General features: G+C 46.9%; 1 protein-coding gene across 1 annotated transcript in view; it reads left to right on the top strand.

The window, feature by feature from the left end:
* Window positions 1–23086, top strand: part of CCDC33 (coiled-coil domain containing 33) — a 131933-nt gene that overhangs the window by 10462 nt on the left and 98385 nt on the right. The window contains exon 4 of the mRNA XM_066635468.1: window positions 21089–21222. Coding sequence (XP_066491565.1) covers window positions 21089–21222 — 134 coding nt within the window. The remainder of the gene's footprint in view (window positions 1–21088; window positions 21223–23086) is intronic.

Raw genomic sequence — 23086 nt, 5'->3', positions numbered from 1 at the left:
ATTATGCAAGAGTGCATAATATTTGGTGCAGAAAGCCCGCCAATCTCACTGTTTGCTCTTGAATCTTGACAGTATGAAGAGTAGCCTAAAAGTGCATTGACAGTGATATATAAGAAGCCAAAAGGAGAATGGGTAGTTGAATCCTAACCTGTGCGGGCATAGCCAAGCCGCATGGTTGGAGCTATCTATATCCAGCACAGGTTAGGAGGAGGCTGGGGTTAAGGGAATATTTTTTGTATTCTTATGTAAATCCTCAAATGTCTTATGAAGGATCTGCACCAGCTGATTAGCTGGCACAAATCTAAGTGTAATACTGCAAGGCCTGGGAAGGGGGTTAGAGCACAAGGTAACCTGCTCTGCTCACCCTGCTCCCCTTCCAGGCCTGATCTATCTGTTCTCACCTCACCCAAAATGCCACCTCCCCACCTCCCTGCCACCCTTTCCCATCCCTGCTCCGCTTGGCGGTGTACTTACCTCTACTGGTGGTCAGGACTGTGGCTACAGCGCCAGTGGGGTGGCATGGTGTCACCTTTAAAAGGGGATTGGACGAGTTTCTGGAGGAAAAATCCATTACGGGTTACAAGCCATGATGTGCATGCGCAACCTCCTGATTTTAGAAATGGGCTATGTCAGAAGGCCAGATGCAAGGGAGGGCACCAGGATGAGGTCTCTTGTTATCTGGTGTGCTCCCTGGGGCATTTGGTGGGCCGCTGTGAGATACAGGAAGCTGGACTAGATGGGCCTATGGCCTGATCCAGTGGGGCTGTTCTTATGTTCTTAACTACAATTCCCAGAATGCCTTGCAGGTCTTCTTGTTATCTGGTGTGCTCCCTGGGGCATTTGGTGGGCCGCTGTGAGATGCAGGAAGCTGGACTAGATGGGCCTATGGCCTGATCCAGTGGGGCATGTTCTTATGTTCTGATGAATATGCTTTCAGGCACATTTGCCACACCCCCAGAATAGGAGGAATAGGATAGGAATAGGTAATGTCGGAATAGGATTGAACTGTAAGCAGGGTTGTCCATTAGCTGGATGAGGTGGGATGAGCACTGGGCATCATGCGTCACTCTTCACTGTGACTAGCAGTGACAACTGAGCTCCTCTTGCTCCCCCGTTTTTCTTATCTCTGCCCTGTAAGGGAAGATTATATAAGGAAAATGGCTTGCAGAAATGACTGCATAGCCAGGCAGACAGTTCCCCCTCCATTTGATGATTTCCCCCACGTCTTGGTCATCTGCACAGAGCTGTAAACACCTTTCTAAAGAGAGGAAGAAAAATGTACACTGATCTCGTAGAGAGAGGGGCTGTGATCAGCAGGAGGGATTGTTGGCTAGCCCACTCAGTTATACCCAATTGATGATGAGCTCTCTCTTTCTCTTATATGCCTGGAAAACAATCTCCATGGTTTTACAGTGTGCATGGAACACAGTAAGGAAGGACTGGCATTTTTCCAAGTATAGATCTGCCCGTGACCCATTTTGATAAGGTATTAGTAGCAGGGATAAATTAGCACCGTTGGGAGCAAAACTACTGTGGGGTGGCTCCATCGCAGAACCCTGTCGCCAAAGACTGGCATAGTTCTGGAGGGCAGGATCAAAATGCCAAGTGGGGCTTGGGAAGGGTCCAGAAAATAGAAGAGCAAGAAGGGCTGAAAGCCAGGTCCATTGATTTATGGACCTCCCTCTCTCTCTCTGTCTCTCTCTGTACAAAGCTCACACCTCGTGCCATTTGCCCAAAGCGTATTGATATTTGTTTTCAGAATGGGATTCAAGTATAACAAGTTAAAAAGCAGGATTGTGAATTTTTAAAAAGAGAAAGATAGAGTATAGGAGTACAACTAAGGGGAAGATGTGATAGAAGTCTGTAAACTATGCACAGCATAGAGAAAGTGGATAGATACATTGTTCACCTCAGTAACTTGATTGTAAGCTCCTTGGGGCTAAGACTTATGTGTAAAGCACCATGCACATTGACAGCGCTATCTAAGTAATAGGTAATAATGACATTCACGAGACATGCCCATGCTCCAATTCCTCGAGGGGTGAGAAATTCCAGCCACAGCGACTGATGAGATGCTGGCTTTCTTCAGAGGAGGAATCAGCAAATATTTGGGGTATCTTTGTAATATCTGCTTTATTTACAAAGATATGGCTTGAGCATTGGACCTACACCAGCTGTATAGTTGATGGATGTCTGAGGATCAAGGAGGGGAAGGACTGGTTGAAAAAGAGGGGATAGGATCCTGGCACATGTGTACGCTGCCGGAATCCACCTCCCCCTCCCCCAATCTTCCCCCACCTTCCGCTCCCTGTTGCCAACTTACCATGAGTGTTAGAACCTCTCATAGCTGCTGCTGCATGCGCTGCGCCATTGCTCATTTGTGGCAGCAGCCTGGAAAAGCATGGCAGCAGTGTTGTTCTTGTGCTGCCCAATAAGATTGGGGTCTTAGTTAAAGGCATTGGAGGGCCACAGTGATCTGCCCATCCCTTTAATTCCTCTCTCTCTCTCTCTCTCTCTCTCTCTCCCCCCCCCCATTTCTCCACCCCTATCAAGAAAGGCAGCCAAAGACTTTGGAAAGGGGCAGAAATACGAGATGTAATGATTCTTCAGATGGTTCATTGCATGCTGCTCCTATCAGTTCCCCCTCCCTACCACATGCACACATGCCCAGCACAGAGGCTGCGAAGTCTACCTTCTGTTTGCATGCACGTTGGAAAAAGCTGGTGGGAATCAACTGCATTTTGCAAGCAAGATGGAGGTACTCTTCACCACCTCTGTGCTGTTTGCAAGCAGGTGTGTGTGGGTAGATAGGTGGGTGAGTACTGGGGGGGGGGGATAAAACTGATAGAAGCAGCAGACCAGAAGCCATATGGAGGGCAGTGGCTTGCAAAAAAGATACCGCTGTCAGTCAGCCACTGAGCCTGAGATAAAAGCAGTAGCTGGCCGACAGGTCTGTACATGCTCCAAGCAAAATCCCAAAATTATTGAGTAGATCTGTGAGGTCCTACTGTGTCAGAGAGAACAGACATGATTGAGTGATGCTTGACAATCAAGCGCTAATGTTGTGATCCTTAAAACTCCTCCAGGGCTTAAGTACCTTGCAAAGGGGATTATTAGACCAATTTGTGGAGGGAGAGAGGTCTGTCAATGGTCACAGATGGCTACTGAGAACTGGATGCCACTGAGCATCGGCTGCTTATGGGGGCAACTGTGGAAGAGGGTTATTGCCCTAATGTCTTGCTTATGTGAGCTTCCTGGAGCCATATGTTGGCCAATGTAGGAAGCCGGAGACTGGGCTAGAGAGACCCTTTAGATTGATTCCAAGGGAGTCCTCTTACAATCTCAGCTAGTATTCAGACAGTCTGTGAGGACTGTGAGGAGGAAGTTTGAGGGCCTGGCTAGAAGCTTTCACAACTCATTGTTCAAAACAGGGATGAAAAGACAGGCCACTGGTGACTCAGAGAGACCACATTTCGCCAGACCAGCTGTTCCCTATTTGTCCCCTATCCTTTCTGCCCAGAAAATTCCTTTATGTGGTAATTAAACCCACATGAGAACCTCCATGTGCTTCTCCATGAGTTGGGGCTGGTTTGAGAAGAGCCAATGAAGGGCCCAATCCTAACTAACTTTCTGGTACTGATTAATCTGTTACCTTGAGGAGGCCTCCATGACTGCCCCCCCCCCCCCCCCCCCCAGGATTCAGTGCACTCCCCATTGGCATGGCTGCATCAGCACTGGAAAGTTAGAATAGGATTGGGCCCTGAGATGTCTTTCACTTGTTTGCTACCCTGGAGAAACTCAAAGTCAGGGTCAAAGCCATGGTGCTGACCTAGAAAGGCCTCTTTAGACTATTCCACCTTGCAGCATATGTATGTTTGTCCATGCTATTAGGATGCTAAATGATGGTAAGAGGGTGTGGATAATGTTGATGATGGTGACAAGAGCATCCTCTTGCAAGGCAGTTATCTTGGATAGAACTATCCTGTTAGCTTTCCAGGTGCTCCCATATATTTTCCCTATGATTGCAATTTGGAAAATTCGACTTGATAACCTTACAGCACTTGCTGTAGGAAGTCAGCGTTTGTGATTGCTTTTGAGTCCTCTGCTGACCTGCTTGTAGGAACTGCTTCTACCTGGATTGGGGAAGGTGTCTTAGAAAGTCTAGCAGAGCTTTAATGCCTTGAGCTGAACTCTAGATATAGATGATACTCTGTGGTTATGCATCCCAGGGTCCTAGAAAGAATGGACCTTGTCACTCCCACAGTATACTCTCAGTGAAGGTATTGAGTGGGGGCGGGGGAGAGAGAGAGAGATGTGTAGGGAGAAGGGCTGATTCTAGTCATCCCCCACCCCATATCTGACTTCTGTCATTTATACAAGTAATGCATTTCTGTCTGATGTGTGCTCCAAAGTGTTGGAACAAGTCACAGGAAATGCCTGCCTCTTTCCCAATCTTGGACTTGCCTACAGGCAGAAGTGACTTTTAAAGCTTGCGAGAGCAGCAATGTGTGAGATTAATACCAACAAAACTACAGCCTCCCACCCTTGCCCCCCCCAAGCATAAAAAAACATGAGAGAGGAAAAATCCCTGCTATGCTTGATGCACCAAAGTCTTGGATAAAAGCAAGATAAAATTGCTGTGATTCAGTCTGTTGTCTGCCACTGGCCTAATAGAAACATGGAACTGTATAATCAGAATATCCATGAAGCTGTTCTAGGTCAGCCTCTTCCACATTATCCAGTTCCAGGGGGAGTCATTTGACAGAGGTTTCATTGTTAGTGGCATAGCTAAGAGGGGCAGGGGCACATTGCCCCGGGTGACATGCCTTGAGGGGGTGTCAACCTGTACTGCCAATGGTGGACCCGAGGTGGGGGAAAAAAGCAGTCTAAGTCCTCCAGGAGGATGTATGAGGCTTTAGAAAGGCACTTGCAATTTTCTAAAACCAGAAGTGCCTTTCTAAGGCCTCTAGAAGGCCTTCTGAGGCATAGTGGCCATGCACAGTCTGTCTGTGCCTCAGAGCACCTCTGGGCTGGGACCCGGGTGCAACAGATGTGTGTGTTATTTTTGATTTTGTTCAAATTAGGGGGGTGTTAAAAAAATTTTGTGCCCCTGGGTGCCACATGCCTTAGCTACACCACTGGTAGTACTGACTGAGAGCCATCAGAGGGCCCACTCAGTTGGGATGACTCCTGAATTCTCAGTCTCAGTGATGGTGGTAGTGCCCAGTGTATTGACTGGGGATGGGCAAGGTGCCATGTGGGGAGGCAATGTAGGGTTTGCCCCAAGGCACCTAGCAACCTACTTCTGCCACTGGACATTGGTTGAGCTAGGATTCTAGTCAGAGCAGGGGTCCAAAATAGAGGCAAGAGTTCAGGCAAGGGATCTGGACTTGGGAGACCTCGTTAGCATTGGTTGCATTTGACCTCAGGACATTTTCACCCTTGCTTTTTCAGCCATCAAGAGAACTAGAACAGTAACTGAACCAAAATTCAGTTGACTCTGGACCAGGCGATATGTGGAGCATGAGATCCATAATGGGATCTCCCCCATTCTTTTTTTCTTGAAAGCAATTCTAGGGGCTCTAGTTTTGAATGGAGCATTGATGCTGAGAGCAAGGAGGCTTGACTAGTTTCCCCCAGACTTTCCTAAGATGATTCGCTATTAGCTCAGCAGTGGAGTGGGGGGGGGGACATGACAAAAACCCACAGGTGGATTGTTCCTATACTTTTGTTTATGCCTTCTGAATAGCCGATTCAGAGGGAAGGGACAATTTAGATCTGGACAGAAGCATATTTTGCAGTAGGAAAAAGCACAGCTTGAGCCAAAAATCCTGGTGGAGCATTGAATGCCATCCTGAATATCTTGCTCTTTTCTAAATAATTAGAATCTGAAACCATTCAAATTCTAGTTTTTAATCAGTTCATGTTGGAGCAGAGGGGCAAACACCCTCATCTGCCCCATCCAGTGTCCAAATTGCTCTGTTCCTGGAGAAGCCCAGACTTATTTCCATAAAGCAATTATGCCCAGATAACCCCGAGAGACTTAAAACATCAATAGCCTAAATGGTAACATGCAGGCTGTGCATGAATGTTGCATCTCTCTCTCTCTCTCTCTCTCTCTCTCTCTCTCTCTCTGCCTTTTGACAAGGTTCCATCACCATGTCTCCATGGCAACATAGGGCAGGATCACGAGAGCCCACTGTGGTGGCGGGAAAGGGGGGGCAGAAAGGGGCAGGAGCAACTCTGTGGATGTTTGTGTGGGCGGTTGTGAATTAGACATGCCACGTGCATCAGGTGCTTTTTGGTAACCATGGTGAAGACAGCAAGGTGGAAGGAAATCGGTTATTGTTTGCAAGGATGCTAGCTGGTCTTTAGGCGCATGTCATGTAGCAGAGAGTGCGCGAACTGTAAGTGCCGGGCAGATTTTGGCCTTGGAGGAATGGCATTGGCTGACAAGAGTGGTCCCCTAATGAGAGAGTTGCTAGGCGTCCATAACCAACCCAGCTATCATCTAAGCAGCATTTCAACAATGTGCATTAGCGAGATGCAAATGAGAAGTGGGAGTGAGGCATAGAAGTGCTGCCATTCAGGGCTGATACATAATTGATTGGCATTGGGATTTTTTCTCTCTCAATGACACATATTCAATAATTGTAAGCAGGGGCGGATTTCTCCCATTTAATTCCTTTATTGTTCTGGATGTTTGCTTTGCACCATGTTCACTCCTCCTGAATTCCTAAAACTAATTCCACCATTGGAGAAGTCCAGCTTCATTGACTAGCAGCTCTCCCACTCTGATCCACATTATCAATGGACACGTGTCCATTGAGGGCCTAATCCTATCCAACTTTCCAGCACCGATGCAGCTACAATGCAGCCCCAAGGTAAGGGAACAAATGTAACTGTAACTGTCCCTCCACCACAGGATGCGGTGCGTGCCCCTTTTGACACGTCTGCACCGGCCCTGGAAAATTGGATAGGGTTGGGCCCTGACTTCAAAAAAGCAGTGTTGCTGTGATCATGCCTATGACTGCATCCAAATCTATTTTGTGTGGTGCCTTACTGATGCACACATTTGTACTCCTGCACTTCAGTAAAACACTATACCAAAAAAATCTCGGTTAAGGCCTCTCTATAATCACATCAAACTTGCATTTCTCGATGTTTGTTCCCTGCTGTACTACTTCACATGATCCACCAATCAGAAGTACCACCAGAAGTAACTGGCGATGATGTAATTGCTAGTTACTTCCCGATTGGGAGTCCATATGGAACAAGACCAGAAAGAGGCTCAGGGCAGATGGGAGGGCTTTTTCAAGAGTGCAAAAAGTGAATGTTAGAGCTCTGCTTGCTGAGCCGAGCCTCCTACTGCTACTTGTCGCATTGCATTGCTGGTTTCGCTGCCAGGTAGTACGAGTCTGGGGGTCGCACGAGTACCATCAGACATCATCTCAAGTACCACTAGCGGTATGAGTACCACTGGTTGAGAAACACTGATTTAGAGTGTCACAGATGCTTTAGCTCACCGCCTCTAGGGTACACCACACTCTACACCATCTCTACACTCCCACTACATCTCTTTTTTCCTCTACACTTCCTCTTTTGTTCCATTGCTCTCTTCCTTTATGAATTCAGGGAGAGGGAAGAGTGGTGAAGGTAGGTGGAAATGGGCACCCCTGCCTCTCTAACATCTGAGGCAACCACCTCAGTCAGCCTCACCTATGGGCCGGCCCTGTACAGGCATATCATTTTCAGAGCATTGTTCCCCTTACCACTAAGACAGTTCTAGCACAGGAAAAAATTTTCCATTGGGAGACTAATTTTGTTCATTGTAGACATTTATCCAGGCTTTCCTACAGAGTACCCAATGAAGATTCCAAAAAGACATCAAGTTTTGTCTGACATCAGGTTCCCTTTTGTGTGTGTGCGTGTGTGTGCGTGTGTGTGCGTGTGTGTGTGTGCAAATGCTTTTCTTCCTGAGAATCCTAATAAGGCAACCCAAATAATTGTCCCCTATGGGCTCCTGCTTTTCAATTACATTATGTCCCTTTTTATTCCTGTGCCTCTTAATCTTTATTCCTCACCAGCACAAATGGTCTCAACAGCACTTGTTGGGTCGTAAAGCAGGCTCTGTGCATCTGTTCATGGCTCACTAAAATGGAAAATGAGCTGCATTGTGCCTGTGGAATGGAGGCGTTTCAGAAAATTCTGCAGTGACCTTCTAGAGAGTTTAAATAACATTTACGGAAAAGGAAACAGGAGAGGAACTTGCCAAGGGTGGTGGAGTATTGTGTGTGATCGCCCTTCATTCTGTAGCAGTGCTCAGGTCTTCAGTACTGATATACAGTATCTAAACTCTTCAGTTTGCCTAAACTGTGCATGGAAGGGGATACAACTCCTTCCTTTGCTCTATGGCAGGGGTGTCCAAACTTTTTGGCAGGAGGGTGACATCATCTCTCTGACACTGTTCGGGGGCCAGGAAAAAAAAAGAATTAATTTACATTTCAAATTTGAATAAATTTACATAAATGAATATATTAGAGATGGAACTTATATGAATGAATGAAGGACTTGCAGTAGCTCAAGGCCTTGCACAAAGCAAGCCCAGCCTTTCCTTTGGTGCCGCTGCTGCATCACAGATGCGAAACAGCAAGCAGTGAGAGGTTGAATAGTTGGCTGAGAGCTGAGAGCAGTTGCATCAGGCCAGCGCGGACTCCAGCAAGTCTCTGGAGGGCCAGAAGCTCGTTGGAGACTAGGGGCTCCCTGAGGGCCAGATTGGGAGTCCTCGAGGGCCACAAGTGGCCCCAGGGCCAGGGTTTGGGCACCCTTGCTCTATGGGAACACAGGGCCCCTGAGAGGAATTCAGTCAGGGAGTACAAAGTTTCTTTTCAGGTACAAAAATATTTTGGGGCACATTCCCTTCTCGATTGGATCATAACTTCCATATATTCCTACCCATCCTCTCAGGTCATCAGAGGGGACCCTTCTGACTGTGCCACCATTAGACGTGAGGTACAGGGTAGAAGGAAATGGGGCCTTCTCAGTGGTGGTGCCCCATTTCTGGAATTCCTTTCCACTGAAGTTAAGAACGGACTCCTTTCAGCAGGGTCTTAAGACCTTTTTATTTAGGGAAGCATTTGATTGCTGATGTTGGCGGCTGGCACTTTTCATGGAATGTAATTTTAATTGTGTTCCATTGGAGTCTGTTGTGTCTTATTGTTTTAGTTGTTGTGTTTTAGTGTTTTATTTTTATCTATAATTGTATTAGTGTTTTATTTTATAAGCTGCCTTGAATGCCTTTGAGTGTGGTAGAAAGGCAGGGTGTAAATTAAATAAATTCATACAATCATTGGATCATAGGGTCTGCAAATTATGATATATAAAACTGTCTAGGCTCACGCAAAATGTGAATGCTAGTCTTGACGCATCCAGGAATGGTTAAATAGCGCTGGGGAAGAACGAGGTTGGTCTGCTGCTTGCCACTTTCTTCCCATACCTCCCAGTAAGTCTCCCCACTGGATGCCCAGCTGGAAAAGGCAACCAGGAACTGGACAGGAGATAGTGAGAATGAGGGAACCATGAGAGCTGAGATTGTAGCTGACTCTTGCATGTACTTCCCAAAGAATGGGGAGAGCATGTCACTACTCCCCCTCCCCCCCCCGCACATAGGGCTAATGTTCCAGATTCCCCTGAAAACCCAGGGCACCACTGTTCTGCATGCTACAATAGCCCTCCACCCCAATTTGCAGTTTCTAATAGTCATAAGATGGAGTATAGGAGACGTTCAGCAGATTCCTGTGGACTAGCCTCACTAGGTCTCAGTTTGCACCTAGATCATTTGAAGATGGGACTTTACTTGGCGGGGGGAAGGGGGTTAAATATCCTCCAGCAATTAGGCAATACTACAAGTTGACCTGTTGTTGATTCCCTATCTGTTGCATCACCTGAAATGAATTTACTAATTCATTTTTACTAATGAATTTACTTTACTAATTTCTTTTTTTTACACCTGTTCTGTGCCTGACAAGGGCCTGTGAAGTTCAATTAGTGCTGGGAAATAAACAAAATAATCTGGATTTAAGGTGTTCTAAAAATGGGGCAACAGTCACTATTGTCACTTCCTGATCCCAGAAAGCCTGAATGCAACATCAGATCCTGTCTATCTCCTAGAAAGGCTGATCTGTATAGCGTCCTCTTCTGTACTCCATCTTAGCTTCTCTAAACTGTTATATATTGCAGACTTTTTAGGGGTCATTACTCCATTCCCAGCAAAATCCTCCTCGGCCACTTTTGCTTTGCTTCATATCCAACTTGATGAAGAACCCTCAGAATTCGAATCCTAAGTGTGCTTACTTAGAAGCAAAAACCACTGATTTCAAAATCCCTTCTTTCTGAGCAAGTGTGCTTCCAGCTGCAGACTCAGAATTATTCCCTTCCTGGAATAAGGACACACTGTGACACAGTTGCTAGGTGTTCTGCAATGTGTCTGAGGCCACATCTCTTCCTCCTGGTGCAACGCATGCAAGAATGAGGTGGGGGGGAGGAGTGATCCCCCCACGCTCTTTGTTCTGACTCCTCCACTTCAACATAGATTTTTTTAAAAAATTCAAGGTCTCTATAATGATTCTTTCTTTTCATTTCTATTGAAGTAAGAGCATGCCATGAAAAGGTTCATTGTTGCAGCAATCTACTGGGCCATCGGGGAATTGGAGAATCGGGGTATGTAGGAAATCGAGGTGCTGAGTGCAAAGAGCTTTTGAGACAACAGGCTCTGGAACACACCTTGCACTGTGTCAATGAATGGGGTGCTTTTCTGCACCCAAGTTCTGCTGCCCTCGGAAGTCACTCGTTATATATACACACAAGGACAGAATGCCTTGTATTTTAAGGTTCAGGTTTTGACTTGTGTACTGTGCCCTCAAATGTTTGGCTATGAACAAGGAGTGAGAAAGGAGATATTGGAAGGTGTCACACAGTTGATGGGGATGTGGGACTAGGCTAATGGCACCTACGTACCGGCTTTCCCTCCCCCGGGAGGTCCATATGGCCCTTTCATTATTAGCTTTTACAAAGGCAGTTGAAACACATTTGTTTTTTTTTTTTTTGCCTGACCTTCCTTTGATTCTGCTTTCTTTCTTTCCTTTTTATACTCCTTGCTCTAAACTCTGAATTCGCACCTTCTTTTTTTTGCTGGTTTGCTGCTTTAATTTTTACTATTAAAAATTATTAATTGCATGCTCTGATTTTTTTGTGTTTGATATTTTAATGTTTCACCTGTACTGGGTTGTTAGCTACCTTGTTTGCCCCATACAAGGGACAGAAAGTTGCAGGATTTTTTTTGTTATACCTCTCCTCCAAAGTGCTTAGGGTGGCAGCAAGGTTCTTTCTTACACATTTTTTATTCTTACAACAATCCTGTGAAGTAGGGTAGGCTGAGTGACTTGCCTAAAGTCACCCTGAGAGCATTGTGGTGGAGCATTGAACCCAAATCTCTGGTTCCAGTCCACTATACCACTGTTTCTCAACCAGTGGCACGAGTACCACCAGTGGTATTTGAGGTGGTGTCTGGTGGTACTCGTGGGACCCACCCAGTAGCGAGACAAGGAATGCAACACAACAAACAGCAACTGTTACCCTGCACATGCCAGATCTTGTCTGATCTTGGAAGCTAAGCAGGGTCAGGCCTGGTTAGTACTTGGATGGGAGACCGCCTGGAAATACCAGGTGCTATAGGGTTATACCATAGTCTTTCGAGACTTTCGAGACTGAAGGTTGCCAACCAAACAGCGATAGGAGGCTTAGCTTAGCAGGCAAAGCTTCAAAGCATGCTTTTCCACACTCGAAAGAGCCTTCCCATCCACTCTGAGCCTCTTACTGGTGTTTGTCATGTTACGCCAGGTCTCCCAACCCAGAAGTAACTGGCGATGATGTCATCAACAGCTACTTCCTATGGTACTTCAAATGGGTAGACCATGTGAAGTGGTACAGTGGAGAACAAACACTGAGAAACACTGCACTATACCAACACCAACTACTGTACTACCATGATTCCTGAACCTTCTCTTATACATTGAATATCTTCATGTTCATTTCAGAGATAGGGGTTCTTTTACCTGGACAGAGAGAAATCTGCAAATTTTTCCAAAAGTTGACTTTCCCCCAAGGAACTTTCATTGTGTTTGTTGTAGCTGTTGAATGAACGTACTCTGCAATTTTCAGCTTTGTATTCTAAATGTGTGGGTCAAATGCTGATTTTACTGGCTGACTTTGTGTTGAGGCTGACTTTTGATGGCTGGAGTTAAGCAGGGAGTGGGTTGATGTTAATGTTCATGTGTTTTATTGCTGCACTAAGTGTCTTATTTATGAATTCTATCACACTCCATCTTATTTTCTTTGTCCTCTTTGTGTCCCCAGAGGCTCACAAGGTGTGAGATGCAGGAAACATTTGCCTTGCCTTCCTGTCTCAGACCTTCTCTCAGTGTCACGTTGGAGAGAATGTCATGTTGATTATAACCCAATGCTGCTCTGTGCAGTCATGCATGCAGCTGATGTGTGATGTTGAGTTGCTGTGTTCAAAATCCAGCCACACAGAGGCCTGCAAAAGTAGGTCACTGTGGCAGGAAGAACAAAGCAGGTCGGGCCTGATGTGACTGCTGAAAAACTATCCCTGCAGGTGATTTACTGTTGCATATATCTGAGGCCTCTGGGGAGGCTGAAAGGAGCAACCTGGCAACCTGCTAGGTTTTGCTCACAGTAAGGGCTGCCTGTCATCAAGCATCCTTACCTAGCTGAAGAATGCTACGCTTGCACGTTGCAACAGTGCACCATCCAGGCCCACCGGCAGGAAGGCCAAAGCCTTCTCCACCAGTGCCAGTATAAAGAGCAGCACCCACCGGAGTGGGTATGTTCTGCAAAGAGCAGTGCAGGGGTGGGGGAAGGTGAGGGTGTAATGGGGCAGGGAGAGGACAGTGACGGGGGTGGTGGTGGATTGGGCCAGGGAGAGAGGGTGGGATTGGTGATACTGACATGTGCCGAATCCTATCCCCATTTCTAGATCCAATCCGCCAACATGGATCAGTGCAGTTTTGCGCCAGCAATTTAGCTAGTGTAGATCCGAGGAGACTTGATGCAGAGGCTGTGGCTTTCCCCAGGGCAAGGGGACAAATGTCCCCTTACCTTGAGGAGACTTTCCACCTGTTAAATTCCCCCACGGAATTCAGTGCAAGCCACACTGGTGTCGCTACATCAGCACGGTTTGGACTGTTAACAGGATTGGACTGTTAGGCAGGATTGGGCTGTCAATTACATAGCATACTAAATTGTCTGGACAAATAAAAACCTCTGCCTGGCACTAAAAAACCTTCAGGGTTGATGCCTGGTGAGCGTCTTTGGGGAGCAGATAAGTCCTCTTCCTGGACAACTTGGCTTGACTGTAGTGGCAAAAGAGCCCAGAGGAAGGCCTCAGTTGAAGCACTACTGCTGTGATACAGTACGGTAGAACCCTTTATATATTGCACTGTACTCTTTTCCTCTTGCAGTCAGTCTCTGCTCTGAGCACAATCTGCCCTGTGTTCCTTTCCCCTCACCTGGACCTTTGTGAGCCACTTGATCAAGCATTGCAGGGGAGATCTAGGCTTGCAGATCTATCAGCTCCTACAGCAAACTGCATCGCCCCTTCATGCAGCTGATAAAAAGGGGAAAGACAAGTTGCTTCCCGCATTCAAGGCCAGTGATCAAAAAAGGCCAAGTAGATGTTGTCAGTGCCTTTGGCCCTTCTTTTCCCCTTGCATCAATGTTGCACCTTTGATTTAGGGGGAAAGCAGAATTTCTGAACAAGCCCTATTGATCATTGCCTGCAGCTCACCCAAGGAGTTTTTCTCCCTCTAAAGTTCAAGGAAATTCTGCATGCTGTTTTGTTTTTTTTTATTCTGTTTTGGCTCTACACTAAGTGCTTTGGCCATTCATCTGCAGAGCTGCCGATACCTGCCCTCCCCTCGCAACGGCAGGCAGAGGGGGGAAAGCATTCTTTCATCCATTATTGATGCATTGGTGGTCCAGGCAGCTCTTTGGGGGCTGAAGAGTGGGTGGGGGAGGAGAAGATCAAAGGGGTCATGTGATCAGGTGGCATGCATTTTCCTAGAGGGTAATACACTGCCTGGGCAAACATCGGGCCAATTATTGGATGAAATGCCAGCAGCTACACTTAAGAGGGAAAGAGCAGGGGGGGGAAGGAGGAGGGAGTAGGGAAGGGCAGGGTAGTAGTCCCCCTGGCTTCGAAAGGAGGCATCCCATTAACACATTCTGGGAAAGTGGACCGGGGGCTCCATTAAAACAGCCTCTCCAGCGATGGTTATGGCAGTAGTGGGAGGGTGATATCAAATAGCTGGTACGGAATGGTCATTAAATTTTCATCATCTGAGAAGGGGAGGCCGGGATGAGTGTGCAGTGGGCGAAGATGCAAAGGAACAGAAGAGAATCTGAAAGGCGGAATAGCCCAGAGCAGCAGTTGGGACACACACATACACACACAGGAGCATTTCAAGGACGAGATCTTGTCTGTTTCTGGGAGTGAACCACTCCACCATCTGCTGTCATCCTTGCTAGGAAGGAAGGCAGCATGTCCCCAAGGCTGCCAGCTGAGTCCCTGTTGTTCTAACCTATAGGCTTGGAAGAGTCCCGCGGCTCCCTTTTCTTGGCTACCTAACAAACATTCTGAGAGATCATTTTCTCAACCATGGTGCGGGTTTTAAATTTGGAGAGGGCTGGAAATGGATTTGCAATAAGCACCCTTAGACAATAGTGCTTTGTCGATCAATCGGTGATGTCAATGAAGGAAAATGTGTTTTGATCAACAAGAAAGGTGCATCTGATTAATTGGTCAGCTGGTTTTAAAAGATTATTTTTAGTGCAATTGGTTAAAAAAAATGCAGGAGGTGAGCACTGTCTTAAAAGAGGCATTCCATCCTATGTATCAGAGAAGGGGGAATGCCTCTTCATGCGCCTGCTGCAAAATGTTCAATACCAACTCATTCGAAAGAAAAAGATCCTTGTTTTCCAAGGTTAGTGTTTTCAAAGCAGTTCTGGTTTAGCACTGAAGCTCCGAATCAAGCACCTGGGAGGCTTCCAATCCACCACGCCCCTAGGAATTGTGGGAGTTTGGTTCGTTGGAATACTTGCAGTGTGCCCTTCTTATATTAAGCTCCTCCCGATATGCTGCTCCAATGGAAGTTATAATTTTTGACAGTAATTGCTACATATTTAGAAAGGATCATAGTCAGTTCAAAAATAAACAACATAAATGGATAATTATGGAGAGTTATATTTCTGTGATATATACAGAAATATACATATATATATATACAGATATATACAGTTATATATATACAGACTGGCAATTAACACTTGGGGCCATTGCGCATGGTGTGTTTTGTGAATGCATCTTGATGATGGTCTTTAACACTTCACCTCCCCTCCAAGTACCTGCCTCCCTCTTCACAGTTCCTTAAGGGACTTTGTCTCTGGTATGTGATAACAGGCATTCATATAACTGGGTAGCAACCTGCGTAATGATGATGGCCATCTCCAGGGAGCTGAAATGGTGTGGCGAGAGTGAAGTGCAAATGATGAAATTGATTGTATGGATCAATCCGAGTCCAAAATTGGAAGGCAAGCATGGCTGGCAAACAGGACATATGTTTATTGCTGTAAAAAGTGAGTAAAATTGGTGTTTCCTCAGTGAGGACAGAGCTATAGATTCCCATTATCCACACTAGCTATAAGCAGTTACTGACACTCTGGACATGCCAAGAATCATGTTGAGCATGGAACAAGGTCAATGAATTACACTTCCTGTTCCTTTCACTTGTTGCATTCAACTGGTACACTGGGTAAATGCTTACTCCAGACTTCCTCTGAACTTTTGAATCCCAGGCTGTTGCCTGTGTTGTGTATGGCTCAGAGCTGACCCAATATCACCTGGTGCTGGTGCACCAATGCCAACCTCCCTCCTTAGGTGGTACTTTGCATGTCAAATGCTCCCTGCTTACCCAGTAGCATGCCAGCCGTCATTGCACTTCATCCTCCTCTTCCCATTTGTTGGATTCAAAAAGGAAGAGGAGAAGCTCTAGCCAACCTTCTCCTCCTCACTTCCTTTTTCCTCTCTGTTCCCCTTTTTCTTTGATGAATCCAAGGAGAAGGGAGAGAAGGAATGGTGAAGGCAGGCAGGCAGAAGAGGAAGCCACCTGCTGTCTGAGGTGACTGCCTCAATCGGCTTAATGGGTGGACCAGCCCTGTGGATACTGATATGGGATTGGAACCAGCCCTTGCCATTGTGAATGCAGCAGTAAGGCTTAACACACTGCCTAATCCACTGTAACTCCTGTGACAGCGGTTTGGCTCCTGCTGCGTTCAACAGAGATGTGTTGACTTCCGGAGACCTCCTTAGACCAAGGGAATATCCCTTGCCCCAGGATAGGCCTCTGTTGGCTGGTGAATCTACGCAGATCTGTCCCAGTGATATCACTGGCACAAGTCTGCATGAACCTGTGAAGGCAAGTCGAGCCCAGGAGGGGGTTAGATTTCAGCCCTGTGGCTGAAGCCGCCCACTTCCCAGTCTCAATCCGCCCTCCTTCCAGTCCTCATTGCCACCCCATTTGTCCCATCCCCACCCTCTTCTGCCCATCTCTGCCTCCTTCCCACCACTTGCGTGATCTCACCTGGGGTGGTGGTGGGCATCCAGAGTCCGCTACCACGAGGAGCCAACTGCTCGCCACTTGCAGCAGTGGTCAGCTTTTGCACTTTGGCATGTCACCTTTTGCGATCGCCGGAAAGTATCTAGCACGGGAATGCTTGTTCTGGTGGTGCTTCAGGCTGTTAGGATAGGGCCCAAACTCATTGACAAGTTAGTCTTTCAAATGGCCACTCTGTTTTCCCTTCCCTTATGAAAAACAGCAAGTCCAAACCAGGGCCCATTTCCTTATCTCTTTGATTTGACCTTCTCATCAAGTCACTCCAGAACAACTTCAGGCACCAATGTGCAGGCTACGCTATTGAAGACCTGGCAGCTCTCCAAATTCAGTCTGTGGTTGCCTTGGCAACCCTGGAGTTGCTTGATACCTGGCTGTCTGTGGGAAGCCAGGGTGAGCCTGCAACCCAGGTCTCAGCAACTATCAAACTTTGCTGATTGAGGTTGGGAGGTGATTGGCAAGAAACTGCGCACAATTCCTGCTGCCTCTGAAACCCTCATTTAGAAGGCCAGCAACGCGGCATGGAGTTACCTGCCGCAATCCTGTGCTTGTGTTTGAGTGAACTGATTTGCTGCAAAAAAAATCTTCTCTGAAATCTCGCTGATTTAAATCAGGCTTCCCTTGTTGTGCTTCCATGCCCTCCAACATTTTTCAAACAGTTATGGGGCAGGCCTGTATGGCCCCAGTTTTCATGCCAGTAATCCCTACCTGTAATGAGCAGTTTGTGTGAAGTTGGTTAGAATTCAGACTACAGATATGCACTGCTTAAGGATACGTTCTCCAAAATCTGTCGTGAACAGCATTTGTCCTTGTCTGAACAACGTTGAATGGCAGCCACATAGTGCACCAGAATGCTTTGCGGCAGCCAGTAAAACACAAGAAAGGCTTGCAGCACTACAGCACTTACAGACCTGCTGCAACCCACCAAAAATCAGGTTGCAACACACTGGTGGGTCATGACCCACATTTTGGGAACTACAACTCCACCATCATATATGCCAGGGGTGGTCAACCCATGATTTTTTTGCTACTCCTTACACAATGCACCCCTGTTGTATACTTGGTCTCACTCCCAGGGTTTTGGGTGCTCAGAGTTGTTGGTTCTGAACTCTAGAGCCCTCAAAGATCCCTGTTCGGTAGTACTGCCACCACCCTGTAAGAGCCAGTGCCTCAGTCCAGGGACACCGAGACCCTCTTGGCTTAACTATATCCCTTGTAGGTACTGAGCACTTTCTTTACTTAAAGTTTCAGTCCTCAAGTTACTAGTCCACAATGAGGATTTTTGGTAGCTTGCTGAATGGCTAGGCAGGATTCTGAACTTTTGTCCTCAAAAGACAATGAACTAACATGGTAAAAGGATTTTTACTTTATTAAGTACATAGGGTTACAAAAGGTTACAAAAGGCAGCAAATGCTAGAGGCATAAAAACTTCTAGGAACATATCAGCATAAAACAACAAAGCTAACTGGCTAACTATTATTCTCTAACTCTCACCTGGGTCAGCTTCTTTTGTAGATCCTCAGGTCAGTTACTTAAGGGCCACATGGTCCTGGCAGGGCAGGATGTGCACCCACCACCTATCTCACCAAGAGACAAAAACCAAAGACCAAGATAAAGAAGCCCCTTTGGGCTTTGTTCTTCTACTTCTCATGTCAAGAGGATGGTGTGACTCTACTCATTTCAAACTGCCCAATCAGAACTCTTGGGGACAGAATCTTCTTGAAGTGGGGCTGGATGCTAGTTCTCTTAGTTCTCCCCCTCCCCACTGGGGGTTCCTGGGCGCCTCTCTGGCTACTGAGGTGCTACATTTATCACCTTCCATTGAGTTGTAAATTCCTTGCAGCTAGGATGCAAGCCCCTTCTATGTTACCGGGTTACTTTGGTTCAGGCTTTGCCATGCTACTAGGCCTAAACTGCACATATTCATGACAACCCCTGAGTTTCTAATGCTGCAATGGGTGCACAAAGGGCAACCATGTCTATTCTGTTTGATTTTCTTGGGTTGGAAAATGGAAAGGCAGGAAAAGAATGATAGACAGGAGAGAAAGCTGCACGCAGCCTCCCTGTGCCTCAGAACACCTCCTTTGTGCTCCGGAAGGCACTTCTGGTTGCATCCTGGAGGTCCTGTGATACCATCCCCATGGATTTCATTGTTTGAAGAAATCAGTATCCACAGGGGGGCCTGGAATGGATCCCCCACAGATACCAAGGGCCCAATGTATAATTTGCAGCCTTAGACTTCCACCCTGTCTTAGGGTTGGGTAACATGGTAGGAAAAAGAGAATTAATCAGGGTAGTTGAAAAGAAAGCCACACCACGAGATGATCACTGGGCATGTGACCCTTGAAGGCCAGGTTCTACTCAGTGCCTGTTCCCAGGTCAATCTTATCTGTCAAGTAGTCCTGAAATGGATTATCAAGCTAGGCTCTCGTGGAGGAAGGAGGTGGAAGGGCACACGGAAGAGAAGTGAATAAAGCGGACTTTCAAGCGCCCTTGCCTCTCCGATTTCATTAAGAAGGCTTACGAGTCTTGTTTCAGAAAAGAGCCTCTGTTAGCTGTTCCAAGGCATTCTCAGATTTAGTGGGCTGATGTTTGTGATTTAGTGGAATTACACTGTTGCAGTAGATTGTGTAAGATCCCATGGAACTCAGCATGGTTCCTAGATTCCTGTCCCACACTGAACAATTGAACTAGTGGAAGTATTTTCTCATTTCTATGTATTCTGTGCTGAGGTTCCTAAGGCAAAGCAGGTCCTGGTCAGACAGAACCAGCCCATTCATGAGGCCAGTTATCTCAGGTGGTGAATTTACAAAGTGCCCATCTTCCTCCCCCACGCACCCACCTCCTCCTGTCTGGATTCAAAGAAGAAAGAGGGAAACAGAACAGAAGTGTGCAGGAGAGGTGAGTGGGAGACACTGTAGCCCACACTTTTCTGTCCTCCCTACTTCTTTCACTTTATCATCCTCTTCCTTTTACATATGGGAAGTAGAAGGAGGTGGTAATATTGGGCACATGTCATTAGACAGTGAGAGACACTGCAGCTACTTTCCGAACTGAACACCCATCAGAACATAAGAACAGCCCCACTGGATCAGAACATAAGAACAGCCCCACTGGATGGGCCATAGGCCCATCTAGTCCAGCTTCCTGTATCTCACAGTGGCCCACCAAATGCACTAAGGAGCACACCAGATAACAAGAGACCTGCATCCTGGTGCCCTCCCTTGCATCTGGCATTCTGACATAACAGATCTAGGTTGCTCTCATTTTAGGAACTGAAAGGACCATTTCCATTTGAGACAGTAGCATCACGAAGGTTTGTGTCACCTGGTGCAGGAGACCACTGCATCACCCCTATGATGGACCTCCTCCCATGCAGTGGGTGGGGCAACACTCCAGATGGTGGGCGAAGTGATGTACCATCACCCCACCCCTGCTGGGTTTTTGGCTGTAACTTTTGATAGAATAGAGATGATTCGACGTGGCTTGTTTCATTGCATTCTGCATGAAATTTTGCATTGATTGATATATTCAAAAATACCAAGATTTTAAAAATTCTGGCCAGTGGTGGTGCCATCCCCCTGTGTGCATCACTGGTGCGGCCCGCACCCCCAGTGATACCACTGCTTTGGGGTCTCACCGTCATCTAATTCACTCTGTCCTGGCACAACATCCCTCTTGCCCCACTCTTTAGGAACATTTCTCTGCTTCTTACATACTTATAGTGCATCCATTTAAGAGCAGATTAAAAGGGGACCCTAAGGAAGATTAATAGAATGGGCTTGCCCTTCCTGGCCTATTGGATTCCAGCTTGGCTAAGTACAAGGAACCATTGCACTGCTTAGTGGTTCACATTTTCTGGGTGATTTCCACAACTGAAAAAGGCAGAATTTCTTTTTTAAAGGGATGAGAAATGAATAATTTTTACTGTGATCCCAGTCCTACACATGATATCCTATATGGTCTTGCGCCTATTGTGCTGGTGCTGCCTGTCATAAAGCAGTCAGCACTGGTTACAAAAGGCCCTCCTATAGCGCATGACTCGGGTGCATCAGTCATGCTGCATCTTGGAGGCTGACTGAGGATGAAGCCAGGGACTTCCTCGTGCATAACACAGTGCAATCCTATTTACTTGGAAGTCAGTTTCATTGTGTTCAATAGGGCTTTCTCTCAGGTGTGCGCAGGACTGCAATCTCACTTTCTTAGGCACTGTGCCACACCAGCTCTTGCAACCCCAGAGGCCCCCTCTGCTTCGACAGGTGAAGAGGTTTGTCCTCTTGTTAGTGATGCAGCTCTGTAGCCGTTATTGAGTTTCCTTCTTCTTTCTTTTTCTCCTTTTCCAGCAAAACCAGCTCGGAGGAAGAGGGCAAGCAGCCAGCCCAAGGGGTGACTCATACTGCTTTGCTGCCAACGCACTCGCCTTCCTGGGAGGAAAAGGTGACTGTGGAGATCGACACTCAGAAGGCGGGCGAAGAAGGTGTGAAATTCAGTAGCAAGACACAACAACCGTTTACCGGGAGGATGGGTGGGTGGAAGGCCAAGGCAGCCTAAGAGGAAACATACTGCATGTCAATCAAAGCCCGATTTTGTGGCGTGGATGTATTAGGTGTATGAAACAGATGTTCATAATTGTGCTTCTTTTGCCAACTATATTCTGCTTCTCCTAGCCATTGCTATATCTAGTGGTTAGAAAGACATATGTCAGTCCCCTTCCTTGTTGGCTTGTCAGCTGCCCTTATGCTGCTCCCTCTCCCACTCTGGATTCAAAAAGGAAGGGGGAAATCTTCTATCCCAGTAGTTTCTGTCAGTGGCATCACTAGGATTTGCATCACCCAGTGCGGGAGGCCTGCGCTTCACCCCATGTAGTGGGCAGGGCAATGCCCCAGGTGGGCGTGGTGATGTACCATCGCCCTGCCCCCACTGGTTTTTTGGCTGTACCTTTTGTTAGAACACAGATATTTCAATGTGGTTTGTTTCACTGCATTCTGCATGAAATTACGCATTGATTGATATATAACATGATGGTATTATTCCTCCAAATTCTGATTTTAGTGATTTTGAAAACTTGTAGAGTCACACACACACACACACACACACACACGCACACACACACCCACCCGTGTCAACTTACTAACACCTTATTGCAGCAGTTCTCAAACTTTTAGCACTGGGACCCACTTTTTAGAATGACAGTCTGTCCAGGAGCCATTGGAAGTGACATCATCAAGCAAATTAAAATAAATAATTATAAATAATTAAATTAAAATAAAATAATTAAGTAAGGGGAAGCCAGTCCTGTTCCACCAAGTGATTCTCCTCTGAAGTAAGTCCTATTGTGGTCAATGGGGTGTGGGTAGGATTGCAGCCTGTGAGCCCAAGCCTATGCATGTCTACTCTGAAGTAAGTCCCATAGTGGTCAATGGGGCTTACTCTGTAGTCTGCCTGCAATAACAACCCCCTAAAAAGAATCAGTGAGATTTCCAGCCCTCCCCAGTGCCTAGTTTAAAGTTCTTCTATTTCAAGCACATCAGGATAAAGACCCTCCTGGCTTTGCAAGTACAAAATAGAAAACTTCCCCTTACCAGCTCAAGCCTCTTTTTGTCCTTTTTAGTGGGGGGGGGGGGGGGGGCTGCCTTCTGTTGCGCTCCAGCTCCATTGGATCAGGACCCTTCTGGTGTCCTCACATTCCCCTTTGCCTGGCCTGACCACCAGCCAAGGCATGTCTGCCTACTCACGAGTAAACATGACTGTGAGGCTGCTTTGCTTTCCATAGGGCTCCATAGACTGGGAGGGAGGCAGCTGGGAGGGAGGAACCTCCTCCTCTTGGGTTGTTGGGGGCTGCACTCATTGGATGATGACCATTCTGACGTCCTTGAAGCCTCTCAGCCTGCCTGGACTAAGACAAGACTGCCTACTCACAAGTAAATGCAGCCACGTGGCTTCGTTTTGGGCTCAGGCTCAGACTCACAGCTGGGAGGGGGAGCTTCTTAGGTGTTTTTTTTGGGTTGCATTCATTGAATTGGGACCATTCTGGTGTCGTTGGATTCCTCTCGCCCTGCCCTTTCTGACGAGCAAGTCTGCATACTCATGAGTAAATGTGCGATACAGCTCACTTTCACTTTCCATAGGGCTCCATGCATTTTTTCCTTCTGGTTTTTTGGCCATAACTTTTGAAGGAAAGGGGCTATTTCAATTCTGTTTTTTGCACCACACTCCGCCAGCTATTCCACATCCAATGGTATATGGTATGACACAGTAGCTCCTAACCCCGCGATGTTAGCATGTCCTCCCACAGGGTGCATCACCCCCCAGCACATCGCCTGGTGTGGCTCACACCCCCC

The sequence above is a fragment of the Tiliqua scincoides genome, chromosome 8, assembly GCF_035046505.1.
Source record: "Tiliqua scincoides isolate rTilSci1 chromosome 8, rTilSci1.hap2, whole genome shotgun sequence".
NCBI lineage: Eukaryota > Metazoa > Chordata > Lepidosauria > Squamata > Scincidae > Tiliqua > Tiliqua scincoides.
Note: the sequence above shows the minus strand (reverse complement) of the source record. Positions and strands in the feature narration are given on the sequence as shown.